This window comes from Chelmon rostratus, chromosome 20, assembly GCF_017976325.1.
Source record: "Chelmon rostratus isolate fCheRos1 chromosome 20, fCheRos1.pri, whole genome shotgun sequence".
In the NCBI taxonomy this organism is placed as follows: domain Eukaryota; kingdom Metazoa; phylum Chordata; class Actinopteri; order Chaetodontiformes; family Chaetodontidae; genus Chelmon; species Chelmon rostratus.
In genome coordinates this window covers 21,427,610-21,445,427 of record NC_055677.1, presented here as the reverse complement: position 1 = coordinate 21,445,427, position 17,818 = coordinate 21,427,610, and the positions used below count along the sequence as shown (strand labels likewise).

Below are 17,818 nucleotides of genomic sequence, written 5' to 3'. Positions count from 1 at the left end.
AAAACCCCAAAGCAACCAAGAGAAACAGCTCACTCTGGGCACGAGACATTCATTTGGCCTCTGGGAAATGCAGTTCAAAAACATTGCAGTAAGAAGCCCTGAGCACTCACTTATGCATGAGCTTACACATGCGCTTTGGGGCTGTATGGGATTGTGCCTAAGCCTACTATACAGCTAATTCACCTGTGAATGTTGCTTCAGCTCTGCCTTGGTGTGAGTAAGCCATCCAGCCATGCATAAAACAAACTCTGCCTAAAAATAACCCAGTGTGGGCCAGGCAAGGCAAGGCCAGGCCAGGCACTGAGCTGAAGTATGGTTCACAACCCCTCACACGCATGGCAGCTCCATTGTCTGTCTGTATGTCGTGACTGACAGCAAACACTGACCTATTGATGGCTCTCTAGCAGTAATCGTATTGGTGCCAGCATAACTTCTACCAGTAAATGGACCAATCAGCTTCTCCTCTTACACTCCCAATCTAGTTTTCTCTGAAATCGCCGCGTAAACAGATCCCTGAATAGTTGACTTCCATTGCCACTGATGACATTAAAACCCTCTATGTCTCAAATTGTCCATTTCACCTGTGTGCTCACGTTGAACAGCGATCCCCCAATTAGATGGTGAAAGAACCGTAAATACATATCACGCTGACCGTCCGACTGTGACATTGAGTTGGGAGTGCTCCTTTCCAGGAAACAAGCCTAATCCCCCTCTCCATCAGTTGTGCAGTATGTCCACAGAACTCATATTCAACCCTTAATCACCTGTTTTGCATCAGTTGAGAGCATTACTGCATCCATTACAGAGGAATATACTGTAGTCTGTGTGTGTGTGTGTGTGTGTGTGTGTGTGTGTGTGTGTGTGTGTGTGTGTGTGTGTGTAATCTTTCTGCAGCAGGTCTGCAGGCTCAGTAGGTGAGTATCTACCTCACTGTGTTGTCACCGAGCCAGGCACCCAGATTCGCTGTCATGAAGGCGAATATTAATCTGGTCATTGCTCCGGCTGTCCTGTTATTGAAGCAGATGGTATCCGACAAACAGGAGCCACGTGGCCACAGATCTCTCTCCCTATCTATTCATCATCTATAGCAGTTTGTGGTACAGGAGTAGTTACATTAGTTAGTTATTTCATTTTATGGCTACATAGGAAGGAATCAAGTGATTTTGGTTGCTTTTTTATTTCATATTGCCATCCAAGCCAAACAAATGTCTTATTGTCTCATTTAAAAAGTATTTCATTAAATAGATTATTTCTTAATGCTGGTAATGCAATGAGGTAAAGCCCCTTCTCTGATAAGGATCGCCCACAACAAAGCCTCATCACAGCTTAACCTTTGTCCCCAGCTGTCTGCATCACCTGCAGAGGGCAGATGAGGAGCCTTGTGTGTTGACCGACATTGTCTGTGACAGTCATTTCAAGTAACTTAGGCTACAAAGTGAAGTAAAAGCATCAAAGAAAGACACGTTTTTGTCATTTTCGCTTGTGGCGTGACTTTTTTAAAGCACTAAATTCGCCCCAATAGATGGCAACCGAATTCCGTCCAATTCTTTGTCAATTCAGGGTTTCCTTGCTCACGGTCAAATGTAGTCAAGTCACAAATCAACAATTAATAGCTCATACAGTGGTAAGGATCGTCCTATTTCTTCGGAATATATTCCACACACAAGTATGGCTTGTTCCCAGCACACTTTTATCTTATTTTCTACGTTTTCCGCCACCAAAATATACGAGGGGGCGGTAGCGAGCGCTGTAACCAAGATTTTAAAAAGTTGACATTTTCTTACAACAAAGTCCAAATTTGCGGATTATGTTGAGCCGAACTTGAAATATAGCTATTTTCGTTTAGAATAACATCGAGGCATGTTCTATCATTTAGGGTGTTTTTGTCGAGATGCAATGAAACCAAAAACTAGCATAATTTTGACGAAGTCTGGTTACGCTCTCTCCAACGGGGCTAAGTTGTAGTTTTGGCGACGGAGCGACGATGTAAATGGCTGCAGTCGTTTCTTACCTGTGACATTTGCGGTCGGAGGTTGATTTCCTTCAGGTTGATGGACTGGGGTCTCAGGTTGTTGAGCAGATGGCAGAGGAGGACTCCATCCCGGAGGGTTTGGGCCAAGTCAAATACCTGTGCAGACTCCCATGTAACGCGGTGGTTAGCTGCAAGCACCTTGCAGTTAATTAACCACAGCGCGCATTGCCTCCAATACTCCATCATTATTCTCACTTTAGCCGGACGAGCTTTACGAGAATGTGTTGTTTTGTTTAATTTTTGGCGAGTGAAACAACTGACCGCTCGGTAGCGCGCGTTAAATCGTATCCATGCTATATGTGCCAAGTGTAAAAGCCGATGAAAGCGGAGCTGGACCACGGCAGGGAGCTGGTGAAGATGCAGGGAGCCGCTCCGGAGCTGACAGTCCGGCGCACTGAGGCTGTGGATGGAGCGCACCCTGCACTCTTCCTCTCTTAGCTCTCTCGCTGTCACTCACACACATACACACACACACACACACTCGCTCTCTCTCTCCATCTCTCTCAATGTCTCTCATCCCTCCCCCTCACCCACTTCTTCACCTCTTCCGCTTGCCACCCATAGGCTCATTGTGCACTGTATGAAATTCCAGTAAAAGACAGAACAAGAAAAAATACACTGCGCGCTTGTTAAAGAACACAACATGAACTGTAGGGAAAGAAACGTGCCTTTATTAAATCATATTAGTTAACTTACTCATTTTATCAGCCAATATTATGCATCAATTTGCTCTCTGCATGCAAACATCCCAGCTCCAGGGAAGCATAATACTTGTCAATTGATGATAAAACAAACCAAACAAGTTCATCTTTCTGAGCGCTGTGAGGTTCCAAAACGCATGACATGTATGCTATTAGCTGTGGTCATGCATGAATAAACCATGATTTATGACTCATACCCCCACTGAAACTCTTCCTGTAACTTCATTTGACAATAGTCAAATGAGATCAGTTTATAGACTCACTTTAAGTCCAGTTTGATAACAGTCTTTGTATTGCATTAAGTCAAACAGTGTGGACTGAATAATCTTAACCATTTCTGCTGGGATTTCTAAACAATACGTGTCCCCAAATAAGTATTTTATGGTCAAATATATACATATGCATTATTTGCTTTGTACTTTTATATCTTAATAAATGTTTGCATGTTCTTGTTCAGCGATGCATCTAAAGCACATGCAAATAAGCAGTTTTGAATTTACTGACTGGATTTTCTCCTTTAAGCATAAACAATGACATATCCATTAAGTCTAATTTCTGTTTGCATGTTTAAACACTCACCTATTCAAACCTGTGTATCTCTGTCCTGTAGTTAGTGCCCTTTGACTTCTTCTTCCTCCTCCTCCTCCTCCTCCATCAGCCTACCAGTGCTCTCACAAATAGTCTCCTCCAAAGTAGTGTCATCACTTTTTACAGTGACAGAACAATTAGTTCTCTTTCCTCCACTTTCAAATTATTCTCCCCACCATTGTTTCCTCTGTTTTGGAGCAAGTAAACACAACCACTTCTCTTTTTATGTCTTCGATGTAATTTAGAAATCTGACATTTAGAACAAAAGGGTCTAAGGAGGAAGAAATAACTCACCATGCTTTTTATTGCAATAAGACAGTGATGTTCTTACAGATGTGGAACAAAGTCTTTATGTTAATGACATTATTTGTACACAAATGTACAGTAGGAATGAACCAAGGCAGAGGCAAATATGTGTTAAAACCTACTGTTTCCAAAAAGGGCAAAGCATTAACATTTCTAACATATTCATCCTGCAAATGCTTAACTTATCACCTCACTAAGAGCAGGATTGGCATGACTGAGCCAATATATGGTCTAGCTGAAGCTGGCTTTATCTTTTATGGCTTCTGTGCGAATAAAATGAGGAAACTCTCCTCGGTTTCTGCTGCATGCTGACTGCTCGGACTTCTAAGCATCAAATTAAATGTTTTAAATTGCTCAGTAATGGGAATGGAAATGATGTTGAGTAGTATGGTATGTGCAAACTGCCTTTGCTTCATCTTTAGTATGTGCCAGTACTGTATATAGTCGTATACTGCAGTTTGTTCCCAAATATTGCCAAGTTGCAAGGCAGCTAAGCTGTAACTGATCAAGCATCCAAATAAGAGTAGAAGACTGCTGTGAATAGGCTCCTGGCATGTGAAGCAAGAGAGTACACCTGCAACACAACTCAGACTGATACAAGTTTGTATTGATCCCGGTTGGGCTTTTAGGGCAACAAAAGGCAAAAGGCTACATAAAGACCGCTGCGTAAATGGGATTAAATAAACATCTGAATGGGGATGTGCAAAAAGTGATGTAAGCCCGAGAGCAACATAACATCACAGAAAGACGTGATAAAAGTAGAGCATTCAAAATGCATTTCACAACAAAGGCAGGAATGTGAGAGGATGAGAAGTCCAATATGTGAAAATGAATACAACTCTCTATACAGCACGAGAGACGTGCTGGGAATCGCATTAACGGCACTGTATGAGCTCGCTCTTACAGTATGTGCAGACACGATAGAAGATAAGAGACAGACCTGCAGAGTTCATTTCCTTTCGCAGGTAGAAATAAGATTCACAGAGACGTTAAGAGTTGCAGAGGTAGGAACCTCACAGAAAACTGCCACTATGCAAAGAATGCACTGTGTGTCGAGGAATTATGCCCAGTACATTTACATACAATGACTGAACACAGGCCTGTGCAAACAATGCTGTCAAGATTAGTCTCCAGCATTTGCAGCTGCACACACTTAGAATTCCTCACTCTGCTTCCCCACTCGTCTTCATTTTTGTGCATATGATTTGGATGAATGTCAAAAGAGTAGAAACTCTACTGTTTGTCTACATTGTATTCAAATCAAGACCGATGGAGAGTGCAGGGAGTTTGTGTGGCTGAGCTGTGAGCGTCCAGCTTTGTGTTGCACAGGCTGCACGCTGGATGCCATGGCTGGCATAGCCCAGATGACAGGAGAGGTGAGTGGTGGCCGGATGCTGGTGTACCTCTCAGCACCCTTCTCCTGTTTCAGCTTCTTCTCCCAGACTAAAAGGACAGCCATGTGGACAGACAGTTAACAGCATTCCTCTGATTAATGCTGCGCAGGGACTGAGGGGAAACACACCAACACAGAAGCATCCTCTCCTGAGGATGACCCTCATACATACATTTCGGAAATCTTTTTGAATTTGCACAACATATGATGCCTTTTGCATCAAAACATGTTATTACTGCCTTTTTGAATTTTCCATCACACACAGCTTAATGCTTTGCATATTTCTGATTTGATTCACCTGGAATATGACCAGAAATGAAAGGTAATGATGAACCAGGTGAGTCTCCAAGAAACAGCATGATTATGTCTGAGCACATATGGCAGATCTGACTGCCAGGGCTTTGTTTTCACAGCCACAGCACATAATTAAAGTGCTTCAACAATCAAATAAAGAGATAAAATGTTCATTGAGTCACTGGCGACAGGCAAAAACAAGAAGATGGCACACGGGGGCATAGGATGTCATAGACGATTTCAGAAAACAAAAGATATTACATAAAAGCAAGTATATGAAACTAATTATAAGAAGAGTCCACAGCCATGCTAGCAGCTCTGTGAGGCTAACATGCTCAAAATGACAATGCTAACATGCTGATTCTAAGCAGGTATAATGTTTAGCATTTTTTCCATCTTGTTAACATGCTAACATTTGCTTATTAGCACTAAGCACAAAGTACAGCTGACGCTGACGAGAATGTCATTAGTTTTGCAAGTAACACCTAACAGCATGGGTTACAACCAGTTTGCTCCTATGGACCAGATGTTGATTGACAACAAGGTACACAATTGCTGCTGTTCTGCTTGGATCGATGCGGTTGAAAGGTCAACCACCAGCAGGTTGACATTTTGGGTTGTTAGTGATCTGTCTCGACAACTATGGCACGGATTGCCTCGACATTTTGCGCAGACATTCTTGTTCCCCAAGTTTTCAGCTCAACATTTAAACATTTCCACTACTTTGGTTTATGACCAAATACCTGCAAAGCTAGTAACACTCCCATCAACTGCAGCTGTACAATGTGTTTAGTGCTAATTAGCAAATGTTGGTATGCTAGCACGCTAAATGGTGAACATGACAAACATTGTACCTGCTTAACATCACCATGTTAGCATTGCTGTGCTCTTATTTGACTGGTCACAGTCATATTTTCTACCACTTCTACAACAAGCTGAAGCCTGGAAGAGAAAAAGATAAAAAACACTTGAAGGGGATACGTTAAAGTGTTACAGGCCAAATGAAGCACAGCACAGTTTCCAGACCAGCACACATGCCCTCCTTGTTGCACATCTTTACGTGGCAAGTTTCGGCATCAGATAACAGAGCGGCATCCCCTCCACTCCCCACTGTCCTGCCAAATGACACACACAGCCCTAAAGCTCAGCAGCCCCCCAAGCATGAGGGCACTGCCACATTGTCCACGCTCCATCAATATCTTCTTGCAGTTCTGCCTGGCTGTAATTTATAGAGCTTCGCCCTGCTCATTGTGTTACTTGATCTGGTGGCGGTGGCTGATCTTGCGCAGCTCTTTTATCCCCTCTGTGAAGGGCATGTTATCGCCCTGCCAGGGAAAGCTAATGCTCTCCATTTCCTGCAGATTTGCCCTATCGCTCAGCTGTATCTTGCAACTGTATCAATAAACAGTTTGTCATTTGTTTTCATTAAAAAACCCTTAATTGAACTCTGTTCTTTCATGTTCCTCCTCTTTTTCTTCTATCGATACAAAATTTCAGTAAGTACGTCTTGAGCAGGATTTTGGCACACATAAGTTTAAACTTACAGTACAACCACAACCATAACACAAAAGTAACACTGAAGGCGACCATGGCGGCTTTTATTCATTGTTTTCTAACTGCCATTGATTGTTTGACCCTCCCTTAGCACTCTATTTTGCTGGTTTAGGAGGCCAGAAGAGAAATCAATGGTTTGGGATACCCATGAGAGGCCGGGGATAAGTGGAGCCTGGCCAGGCCTCGCAGGGTTTCATCAGAGAACAGTGGAGGGGATCAGCTGGGGGACCATCAGGATGGAGGCAATGGAGTGGAAGATATCCAGAGAGAGAGCATGAGAAATTAAAATGACAAAGAGAGTCTTTGAAAGCTATTTCAACATATAGTTACCCTCTGGAGTTGCAGCAGAGTTTGTTAAGTGCAAATTAACTGATAAATGAAGAGTTTAGCCTTTGAGGAATTGAAAGGGAATGTAAATGGTTTTATTAAAAACTGTTCTGAGTTAAGACACAGATGATGGGGGTCAGACGTCCACATGGCTAGAGACACAAGCTCCTAAGATGAGAGGGGGGCTGACTCCCAGTGTTATGTCTGTAGGGCCTCAAAATCCAACAGAGCAGAACTGTGGCCTGCAGCTTCAGACAGCATTCTGATTGGACAATCAGTGGAACAGCAAAATCAGCTGGATCAAAAGACTTGCAAGTTAAACTGATTTTTGCTTCCTCTTAAAGTATCTCCTTTTGTTTTCTTTTTTTTCTAACTTTTATTTATTATGTCGGTCCAGACTGGAATATTTTGACCATTATTGGATGGATTACCATTAAATCTTACATACAGTCATGGTCCTCAGAGGAGGAATCCTAATGACTTTACTGATCTTCTGACTTTAATGAAGCCCTCCAGCAGGTCAAAGTTTTCTTTAACCGACTGAAATTACTTGATGTCTACATGATGGATTGGCATAAAATTTGGTACTGGCATTCATGGTTCCCAGACAATGTCTGAATGATTCTGGTGATCCATGAGGTTGACTTTTATGTTTCTGAGTGAAATATCTCCATGACTATCAGATGGACTGTCATAAAATTTGACTGTCACATTCTTGTTCCCCTCAGGATGAAATATAATATATTGGCGCTAGATTGCTGATCATTTAGCGCCACCAATTCAAAAATGTACCTTTTCCACTGGTTTATGACCAAATATCTTTAAAACTAATGACATTCTCATCAGCTTTACTTTGTGTTTAATGCTAACTAGCAAATGTTAGCATGCTAGCACGCTAAACCAAGATCATGTTAAACATTACTTTCTAACCATCAACAGTATAGTGGCATTAGCATGTAGCTGAAAGCCACACTGTGCAAGTAAAACCTCACAGAGACACTTGTTGCATCTATAACTAAAGATTATAACTTAGCAACATATTGTATTTAAGTAAAGATTAAACTAAGGCCACAAAATAGCCAGTACTGTAATTACCCATTACTGTTGAATAAATTACTGCAAGTTCCCAAAGTTAAAGTTATGACAACCCCAACACTGAACCTGACAACACAACAGCATAAGAATAACCCCCCATAGCCACTAATTACAATATGATACTTTATATATTATAGTGTACAAGATCCGCTTTCTGTGTACTGTTGATACTTCTGTGATAAGTTTGAAATCTATAAACCTCACATAACAACTCTTGTCCAGTGTTTCAACCTCCATTTTAACACCTCCTTGGCCTCCTCCCAGTATAATGCAGTTTTCTGGCAGCCCAAAATGTCTTGGGTTGTCATTGGTGAATGCTTATCACTGGGCTGATGGTACCCTCCCCTCGACAGAAAACTGCCAGTGAGACGTTTTACAACACTTCATGTGAAGACGAGGCTCTGAGGTAAGGATAAACAAATCTGTATTTGTTGTATTTGCACCATCTTGTTTCAAGGACTGTGGTATTGAATGGCAGGATAGACACATTAATAATCTAGGCATATTACAAAAGAACTCTTTCTAGGATTATAGACTTGAATGCATGAAAATTCTCTTATCTTTTTACCAGACGCTATGTAATCAAGCATAATGCTGTGTTGCCTAAGTTCACATGGTAACTTCTTTTTTCTGTCAAAACAAATGGTAGAAAACTACATGAAGCCAATTTTGGTTCCACAATGACAATTTCACCCAAAGAAACAGTCTGTCTTCTGCATGCGGACATACTGAATGTTGCAAGATACTCAATTCAGAGTGTAAGAGTATTTTAGTTCCTGCCAACATTAGACCATTCTCATCAACAACAGTTCAATTCATTAATTGAAATTACAGGCATTCATTTCCGGCTGTAGTCTTTTTAAAAGTTATGTTTTAATGTAACAACACCCTCATATTATTTCTCATTTATACTGTACTGAGAGCAGATGGCCTTGACTTTGGCAGACAGAGCCATTGGGGCCATAATTGGGGCAGCGGTGGCAGATGCAGCAGGTAAGATAAACTGTGTGATACTGCTGATGGGATAATTACAGCAACAAGGCTTTCCATGTCATAAAACCAAACCTGCTTCCTCCTGTTCCTGTATCCCAATGATTTATAGGCCTAGTGCATGTTTTGATGCTTTCTTAGAGCTTCAACCATTATGTGTCATAGACACGTTTATTTCTCATACTGAAAATGTGATACAATAGAGTTTTTTTGGTTTGATTTTACTTGTTTCCACTGTTCCTCCACTATTTATGATTGAATATCTTTAAAAGCTTGCTAGTGCTTCTAACACAATATATATATATAAAAAAACAAAACAAAACAGTTTTTCATTGTTTTTGTAAGTGTTGCACAGAAACATTATCAGTGGCATTATCCATGAGCAACATCTGGACATGCTGATAAAGCACTGGGGCGGATCCTTAACTTCTGTCAGTCAAGTTGACTTCACACATAATGTTATGAAAGTTTCTGCTCCACCGATAGCCAGAGGTAGCCTTTACATTTACTTTTTCGGAAACCAAATAATGATTGCATTGTTAGTTACTGTTTGATGACTGCTTAACGTGTGATTCTTGTTTAGATTCATGATTCAACACACATCTATTTCCCTTTCCATGCTATCTATCATTGACAGATTGTATGTACAGTAGGCCATGTCAGACACAAAAACAAAACTATTGAATGTTCCACTTTTTTTTTCTCCCTTGCTGTTTGTGTGTGTGTGTGCGTGTGTTTGTGTGTGTGTGTGTGCGTGTGTGGGTATGTTCCCCACCCATACAGCCCAGCCCATGCACTGGATCTACAATCCAGACAGGCTGAAAGAAGTTCTCTCTGATCTGGAGCCCTGTCCTGAGTTTCGGGCTCAGTCAGCGAATCCTTTCTACCGCAGGACGACAGGCGAGCAGACTTGTTATGGAGACCAGGCGTACGTCCTGCTGGAGTCACTGAGCCAGTGTGGAGGTGCAGAGGTTCACCCAAACAGGCAGCAACTGTGTGTCATACGTTACCATGACGCCCAGTGCCTGCCAGCGTGTTACACTAGCACTGTTTAATCGTCAATGTATCAATGACTCGACTTTTGGGGAGACTGTACTGATTGTGTATCTTAAATATGAAGCAAAGCCATGGATTGATTAGCTTCACTGAGGATGAGGAATGGAAGCAGGGGAAAGAGCTAGCCAAACCAAAGTTTAAAAGTACAAGCTGTGGTTTCACTAGAGGTTTTGTGCCAGCCTATTTCTCAATACACCTCAGTTTTTGTGCAGATTAAACACAAGATTTAGCTGTTAAATACTGATTTTTAAGGGGGCTAGTAGACAGATTTTGCTACTTTTAACAAATCCAGGTCAGCTGTTTCCCTCCGTTTCCAGCTCTATGCTAGGCTAAGCTAAGATAAGCTAGCATTTTTATGGGTGCTGCTTCATACTCAATAGACGGACATGACAGTGGTATCGATCTTGTCCTCTCGACAAGCGAGCAAAGAAGCTCTTTTGCTAAGCTATGCTTGTTTTCTGTGTATGTCATGTGTTGGCAGATGTTAATGTGGAAGATCTGACCAAGCGCATCTACAAGTTCTTCGGCTCAGGAACAGTGTACGACCTGCCTCTCAACGATCCTTACAGGAAGAAAGGAGGTACTGTACCTGCTTCATGCACCTGTCCATCTCACCAAACAACATGCCAGTATTCTGATGTCTGTATATGTATATCAGTCATTAACTTCACCGGCCTAAAAGGATGAGAGAGCCTCTGTTACTGTCTAATATGCTTTTCCTTCCCGCTGATGGGGAATTCCCTCTCTATGAAAATATTCCACACAGTCAGACTTCCCTGTTCTTGGTTGCTGTCCAGAGCTCTGGATAGTTGCAGCTTTTTTTTACTGCTATCATATAAATGCAGTGCTGCTGTAAATCATCCTCACAGCACAGGGCACCGTTACAGTAAACTGCAGGCGGCTTTACGTCTTAGAATAATAGAAGAAAAGCTGTGTCATCATCATGGGCACTGATAGCCATGACTGAACAGACAAAGAAAAGAGCTCCACCTAGAGAAACTTAAACTGCATCAACAGGAAGCTCAGGGAAATGTTTCATGTCTTCTCTTGCTTGTTTTGTCCCTTGCGCTTCTATTTTCATACATATTCTGCATATTATGGGGGTGACACAGTCAAATTACAGGGCCTTCATTTTCCTTTGTAAAATACTTTTTTGTTGCATTTCTTAGGTCCTAAAGCCATCCTCCCCATCGATGGCCCATGGAGAAACGGGAGCCTGAAAGCTTTCATCAGAAATGTGGATGCTGGCAAAGCAGAAACCGGTGAAGATCACAGATCATAGGTGCACGTAGACCTCCCCAGGCCTTTCAGCTAGTTGTAACCTCTGTGTGCGTGTGTTTTTTTCCAGGCTGCGATGTGGACTGTCAGATGGACGGCGTCACCAAGCTGGCTCCGGTCGTGGCCATGTATGCGGGCCGACCTGAGATGCTGGAGAAGGTAGAGCAAGCCGTACGGGTGACCCAGAACAACGACATGTGTGTGGCAGTGACTCTGGCTGCAGCGAGGTAAGAGATGGCCCTGAAGAAGAACAGAAACTTCCAGTCAGGCACAGTCATAAAATGATTACAAAGGGAGAAAACGGGGGCTTAACCTTTGTTTTTCTGTCCAACTTGGTAAGGTTTTTGGAGCATTTCATCCTGAATGGTCCAGATCCCAATGCTCTGGATGCAGTTCTGGCTCAGCTGAATGACCCAAAGAGACCGAACCCTCAGGAGCTGGACCGGGCTGTCATTGGTAAGGCTTGTGTCTTTAAAGCCTTTCATTTTGAGAGTCAAAGGAATAATTTGATATTACAACATGATGGTTGTTAAATATGGAGCTAGCCATGAGTTGATTAGCTTAGCTTAGCATAAAGACTGGAAACAGGGGGAAATCAGATAGCCTGGCTAGCTACAGAGCTAAAATACCAGCCTGTGGGCCCCTCCAAACCTAAAAGTTGTAGTTTTTACATTTCAGTTTTTGTGCAGATTAAACAAACAAGATAGAATGTGTTAATTATTGAGCTTCAGAGGACAGAGCCAAGCTAGCTGTTTCCTTTTTGCTCCATGTCTTTATGCTAAGTGAAGCTAATCAGCTCCTGGCTCTGGCTTCTCATTCAATTTTCTCATCGATCTCTTTACAGGACAGCAAATAAATCTATTTCCCAAAATTCAGGAATAAAAAAACTTTGAGCACAATGATTAGTCCAAAGGAAAAAAAAAAAAAAAAAAAGGCAATAAAAGTTTGATTAAGCTAATCGACTCCCTCCAAGAAGATGGATACATGTGATTCCCCAAATGTCCAACTATCTAAGTGTAATTTCTGTGAGTGAGCAGAAATCTGTGGCTGCTCGCAGTCTGCACATTGCATTTTATAATGTATTCCATAAGGATGATTCGGGGTGAAATCTGCTGTATTGCAGTATGAAGCAGAGATCATTTTATTTTGCTCTCTATCCTTCTCAGATGCTTCCCTAAACAAGCAGAGGGAGGGATAGGCAGAACAGAACACAGAAACCAACAGGCCTTATGGGAAATGTGGTCAAAATTACAAGAAACCCAAAACGCTATATGCAGCAACATGATCATCTTCAAAGAAATTACGCCATTTGTCTTTCAAAATCAAAATCTGATGCTACAGCAAAGATGTAATAAGATGCATAATGTGTGTTATGACAACAGGCCGCCACAGCCAAAATCAGGCTGCAGTGTTTAGACACTAAACAATGCGTTTTATCTGTCTTCCTCTATCTCTGCTGAAGCACAAATCCACCAGGTGAAGGACAACCTAGCCAAGACATCCCAACAGCTCATACCTGCTGTGTTCACAAACACATGAGGTAAGCCAGTAGGCAGCAGCAGGATCCAGGTCTGTTGACTTGGCATGGCCTGCGTCCCCTCCCCGCCTGTATATCCGTTAGTGGGTCCTCCAGCCTTTGATCTCCTGACTCGAGGTCTCCCTCCTCTTTCCTTTGCATTTTCCCCCTTCCCGCTGAGTGTCTCGGGTTTTACGGGGCTAAAAGGTTGAGATGCTTAATGTTCAGTGTGAAGAGTTCTGCTCGCCAAATCTGTTCAAGTGCCTCCTTAATTAAAACACGTATGATACTGCAAAAGTAAAACAAGTTATGGTGTTTAACAAGTCACAGTGAATAACAATAACACTTAGAAAGACTGGAACGTCTACATTTGATTTGGGATCTGTTACTGTGTCGTTCACCACGTCTCAATCTGCCACTGAATCTGTTTCCTTTGTGTCTAGCTTTGCCCGGTGCGTTCCAGGGAGCGCTGCAAGGCGTCCTGAAGCTGAACCAGCTGGATGAAGCAGTCAGGGACACCATGCGCTGCGGGGGATGCACCGCCAGCCGAGCCTCCTTCATCGGAGCCTGTTTTGGGGCACAGGTACTGCAGGAACATGGCTCTCAGGCATATAAAACAATAATTAGTCAATGGTTAAATTTTTAATGATGGAAATCAGTTGGAGAGGGAAATGCAGTTAGAAATTCATTTTAAAGACTATTCATTTTGATTTTTTTTAAAATTAGTTTCTATTCCTGAACACCGATTTGTGAAAAAGGTGTTTTCATTTTGTTTTGGGTGATGCTTTAGATTACAGCCTGCAAGTTGCTGTGAAAATATTAAGTTCATACAGGGCATCAATAAATCCTTACTGGGTACCTATATGCAAGTACAAGGGAGGAAGAAAAAATGTCCAGCATTAATGGGTAAAGAATTTTGTGTTTAAGAGGGACTTAGTAAATAGTAAGACCAGTTACAGTATAATTTATTTCTGATTATGTATTTAATAATTACAGGGTGCAATCATAATACTGAGGAACAAGGCAGGAACACTGGGATAACAGTCTTGATACTGAAAAGATTATCATCATTTATTTTAGAATTAAGGTATATTTACAAAACATGAGTCTGTCTGTCACAATGTGAAACATTTTTAAAATTGCGTTCTTGTTACTAATCAAGTTTGAATGTTTTTATACATAATATATATAATATATTTTCATTATTATTTTTTTTTATGTTGTTGTTGCTTTGAAGCAAAACATTAGGTTTAGCCTGGGGAGGAGGGTGTGCCTTTGTTCACCCCACTTGTAATCATAGAGTGATAACAGGATACATTAAGTGTAAGTGGGACATCAGTTTTGATGCTTTTCATTGCTCCTGTGAAAGGACATATAGGCCAAGTCTGCTTGTAACCTGTTTGTATCTTGAAATTATTCAATGTACTGGACAGTTTCAAAGTACTTGCAAGGTAATTTAGTTCTAGTACCCCCTAAATGCAAGTTTCTTACTACCTGTTTTCTGTACTTCATTCCTTGGTACCCTGTATATAGAAAATATTTAAACAGCAGCTTGCAGGCTGGAATCTACAGCATAGCCTTGTTTTGTTATTAAATATCTACTCTAAAACATATTTGCAAATCATGTGAAACAGCACAATATTTATGAGTATACTAAAGTTAACTTAGTGACACAATCAATCAACAATGACAAAATAATGAGTCAAAAGCAGACAAAGACAGTAACTGTGATTCATATTTGTGACACCACTTTAAGGGTAGAAATACAGTCAGCTGCTTTCTGCCATTACAGCTGCAGCATGTATCATAATCTAATCGTAAACACTGAATAAATGATAGAGGTTGCACATGTGATGATGAACTCACAGACAGTTATCACCCGGCTCTGCAGTCCCCCTCCACTCTGCAAAGCTTGTTAGTGTCATTCAGCACATTTTTTTGGTCTTCCAGCTTGCAAATTTAGTTCACTCTCACTGCTCTCATCATTTCCAGTCACAGCAGGTGGCTGTTTTCAGCCCAGCTCCAACCAGAAAAAAGTTAGCAACTAGCTGGGGAACAAGTGAAGCACTTAGCAACTGAAGAGCCGGATATTTTTCTGAACCACAGCCGAAAGGAGGGAGCGAATATTGGACTTGATTGTGTCAGGTCATCAGAAGCATGACTACACATGCAGGCTGATGCTAATAACTGTCCAGCTTGTTGCTGCTGAAGATCAACTCAGCTGGCTTCACACATTGCACAGGTTCACAGCTGTCAAACTAAAAGCGAAGCGGCTCACTTCCATTTTAGATCAAATCCTGTAGTATTTAATGCATCAGACAGACAGCGGCGCATGCAAATCTAGGATCCGGAATTTTGCATACTTTTGTATGTCTCTGTAACTTTATAGATGAGTTTGATGGCGAGCTCATATACTCTGAAAGCTTTGTGCTTCCTGTGATGCTTTCAGCTGTCATCTTCATGTGTTTTTCAGACTGGTCTCCAAGGAATCCCCGAGTCTTGGAGGAAGAGGACGCTGAGATACCCTCTGCTGTTGGAGCTAGTTAAAAATGTTGTCCAAAAAAGTTTGCAGATGTAGCTCTGCTTTGATTTTTCCCTAAATACAATTATTATAATTGCTTTTCAAAGCTATTTTGGAAGACCTCAGATCTTCCTCAAACCTTGCAGATGTGCTTTGACACGACAATCTATGACAGTTGCTTTCTAAAGTCTCGTGCTGAATGAAACTCGAATCCTTTTGCTCTGTCAACGCTGCATCATGCAAGAAAGTGGAAGATATTTATGTTATGTTTAGGACATGAAGCACATTTATCCTCAGCAGCAGCGTTTTAAGCAACCGTCTCAAATAAAGACCTTTTATGTAACCAACATGTCTGTATTGTTCTATTATCTCTTTTGTTTTTGTTTTTTGGCTGCAAGGTGGACAGCTGGGATTTCCTACTTTCAGGAAACATGCTTTGCTTTGATGAGAAAGTAATTTTGCTGAAGTCAAGTTTCTCCGACCCTCAGGTACTTTCTGTTATTGTGAAGAGAAAGAGCAGATAGACACAGATTTACTACTGGAACAACCCTAGACTGCAACCTATTCCTCCCTCAAAGGAGCTGTTCTGCCTTCCTAAAAGTGCTGACTTCCATATTAATGTGTTTAAAGCACCCGCCCCAACAATTCTGACGGCTAGCCAAGCATTAAGCAAAGCCAAAGCCTTAATATCTTTGACATAGTGTGGTTGTAAAAAATGCAGTGTGTAGGCTACTGTTGCAGTCCGTTAGCTGTTTTACAGCTTGTGCATGTTGAAAGATGATAAATAGTTGGAGTTTGTTCAAATCTGGAACATTTCAACATTAGTATCATAAATCAATACCTTAATGTAAACTGGTCCTACAGGTCATCTTGGCAGTGAAATAAGAGAGTCCTGTAAGTGTGTTTTCAGGTGTGTCGCCCAAACGCAGCATAAGAACAACCGTGTGGATGAACAAACCTTCCAGCCATCGTTTAGCTGAGTAAAAAGGTTGTAGCTGACGGTGCGTTGGTAGCCTACAGAGGGGAAGTCATTTGATTTCCCTCTCTGCCTGACTTCCTCCCACACAGCAGGTAGCAGGCTCTGTCTGGCATAATTACATCCAGACCTGAAGTGTGTTTTTGTTTTTCCAAACTCTGCGAAGGTCTGCTTCCTTGAGACATTTTCTAAGAAAGAGGAGAGGGTTGCAGAAGTTATTATGTTGTAGCTAGAAACATTATACTCATTGTGTCAGTATTAGTCATCAGCATGCATAGCAAGCCAAATGATATTACAGGGCAGACTGAATGAGTTTCATGAGGATAAGGTGGACAGTTAATAGGAAAAAGGGTAACTCTTACACAAGCAACACCATGCTGTCCTACTGTGAAGAGTTTACTCTTGAGACCTTGTGACGATGGCATGAAACAGACAATATTCTGAAGGGGAAGATCTAAACAACATCTCCCTGTTTACCATAAAAGCCTTGCCAATTTGTACTGTACTTTCATTGGGACTTCAAAGTTTCCAGCCATGTTAAGGGTCCAGTCATGACTGCTGCTAATAAAACGAATGCTGAACTTCTGGGAACAGATGAGCCTCCCTCCCATTCCTGCTCTTCTAATAATGCACAGGCCTAATGAAATTAAACCTTACAGTGTTCATGTTTAAGGTGGGAATGAGTGAAATAAATGATTCTAACTAGTAAATCTAAATTTACAAGATTTTTGTTGAACCATGATAACCAAACATGCATTATGTATTTGGTTAAATTTGGAATTGATATGCTTGTTGTTGTTTTATTAGCCTAATTGTCCAACAATAACGAAAACAATAATTTAGAGCAAAATATGTCCGTCCTATCGTAGGACATTTCGATCGTCCCACTTCTTGACTGCTTTTATTTGTAATATGTCACAGATATTTCCGCATGACATGAAGACATCAAAATGTTAATGGAAGCTGGCTTCCACACCGCTGAGCAGAACAGCATATAAAGGTGGACAAAGTTGCCTCTAAACTCCCATACAGCATCAATTTATGTGTATGTCTCGCATAATGTGCATAAAACTGTCTCTTACAAGCCCAGAGTGAAATCACAAGTCGTTTGCGGGATAATCGACAGAAATGAACAGCCGCATTGATCGTATGACTTGTGTTGTTTCGCCGTTGTGTTATCCGCCTTTGGAA

At 41.5% G+C, this 17,818-nt stretch overlaps 2 protein-coding genes across 3 annotated transcripts in view; one reads left to right on the top strand and one right to left on the bottom strand.

Annotated features, from left to right (window-relative positions):
• LOC121624302 (guanine nucleotide exchange factor VAV3) overlaps window positions 1-2,415 on the bottom strand; it is an 89,661-nt gene extending 87,246 nt beyond the window's left edge. The window contains exon 1 of the mRNA XM_041961959.1: window positions 2,012-2,415. Within this exon, the coding sequence (XP_041817893.1) occupies window positions 2,012-2,218 (207 nt within the window). The 5' untranslated portion in view covers window positions 2,219-2,415. The remainder of the gene's footprint in view (window positions 1-2,011) is intronic.
• A 6,215-nt stretch (window positions 2,416-8,630) lies between these two features.
• Window positions 8,631-15,998, top strand: LOC121624310 (crystallin J1B-like). Of its 2 annotated transcripts, none has more exons than XM_041961976.1 (10): window positions 8,631-8,696; window positions 9,217-9,283; window positions 10,064-10,180; window positions 10,818-10,916; window positions 11,506-11,598; window positions 11,685-11,841; window positions 11,955-12,070; window positions 13,077-13,154; window positions 13,574-13,713; window positions 15,604-15,998. In XM_041961976.1, the coding sequence occupies exons 2-10, from the start codon at window positions 9,217-9,219 to the stop codon at window positions 15,706-15,708; spliced, it is 972 nt and encodes a 323-aa protein (XP_041817910.1). In that variant the 5' UTR covers window positions 8,631-8,696; the 3' UTR covers window positions 15,709-15,998. The 2 variants fall into 2 exon arrangements, with proteins under 2 accessions (XP_041817910.1, XP_041817909.1); XM_041961975.1 differs by having other exon boundaries at window positions 10,064-10,243.
• The last annotated feature ends 1,820 nt before the right edge of the window (window positions 15,999-17,818 follow it).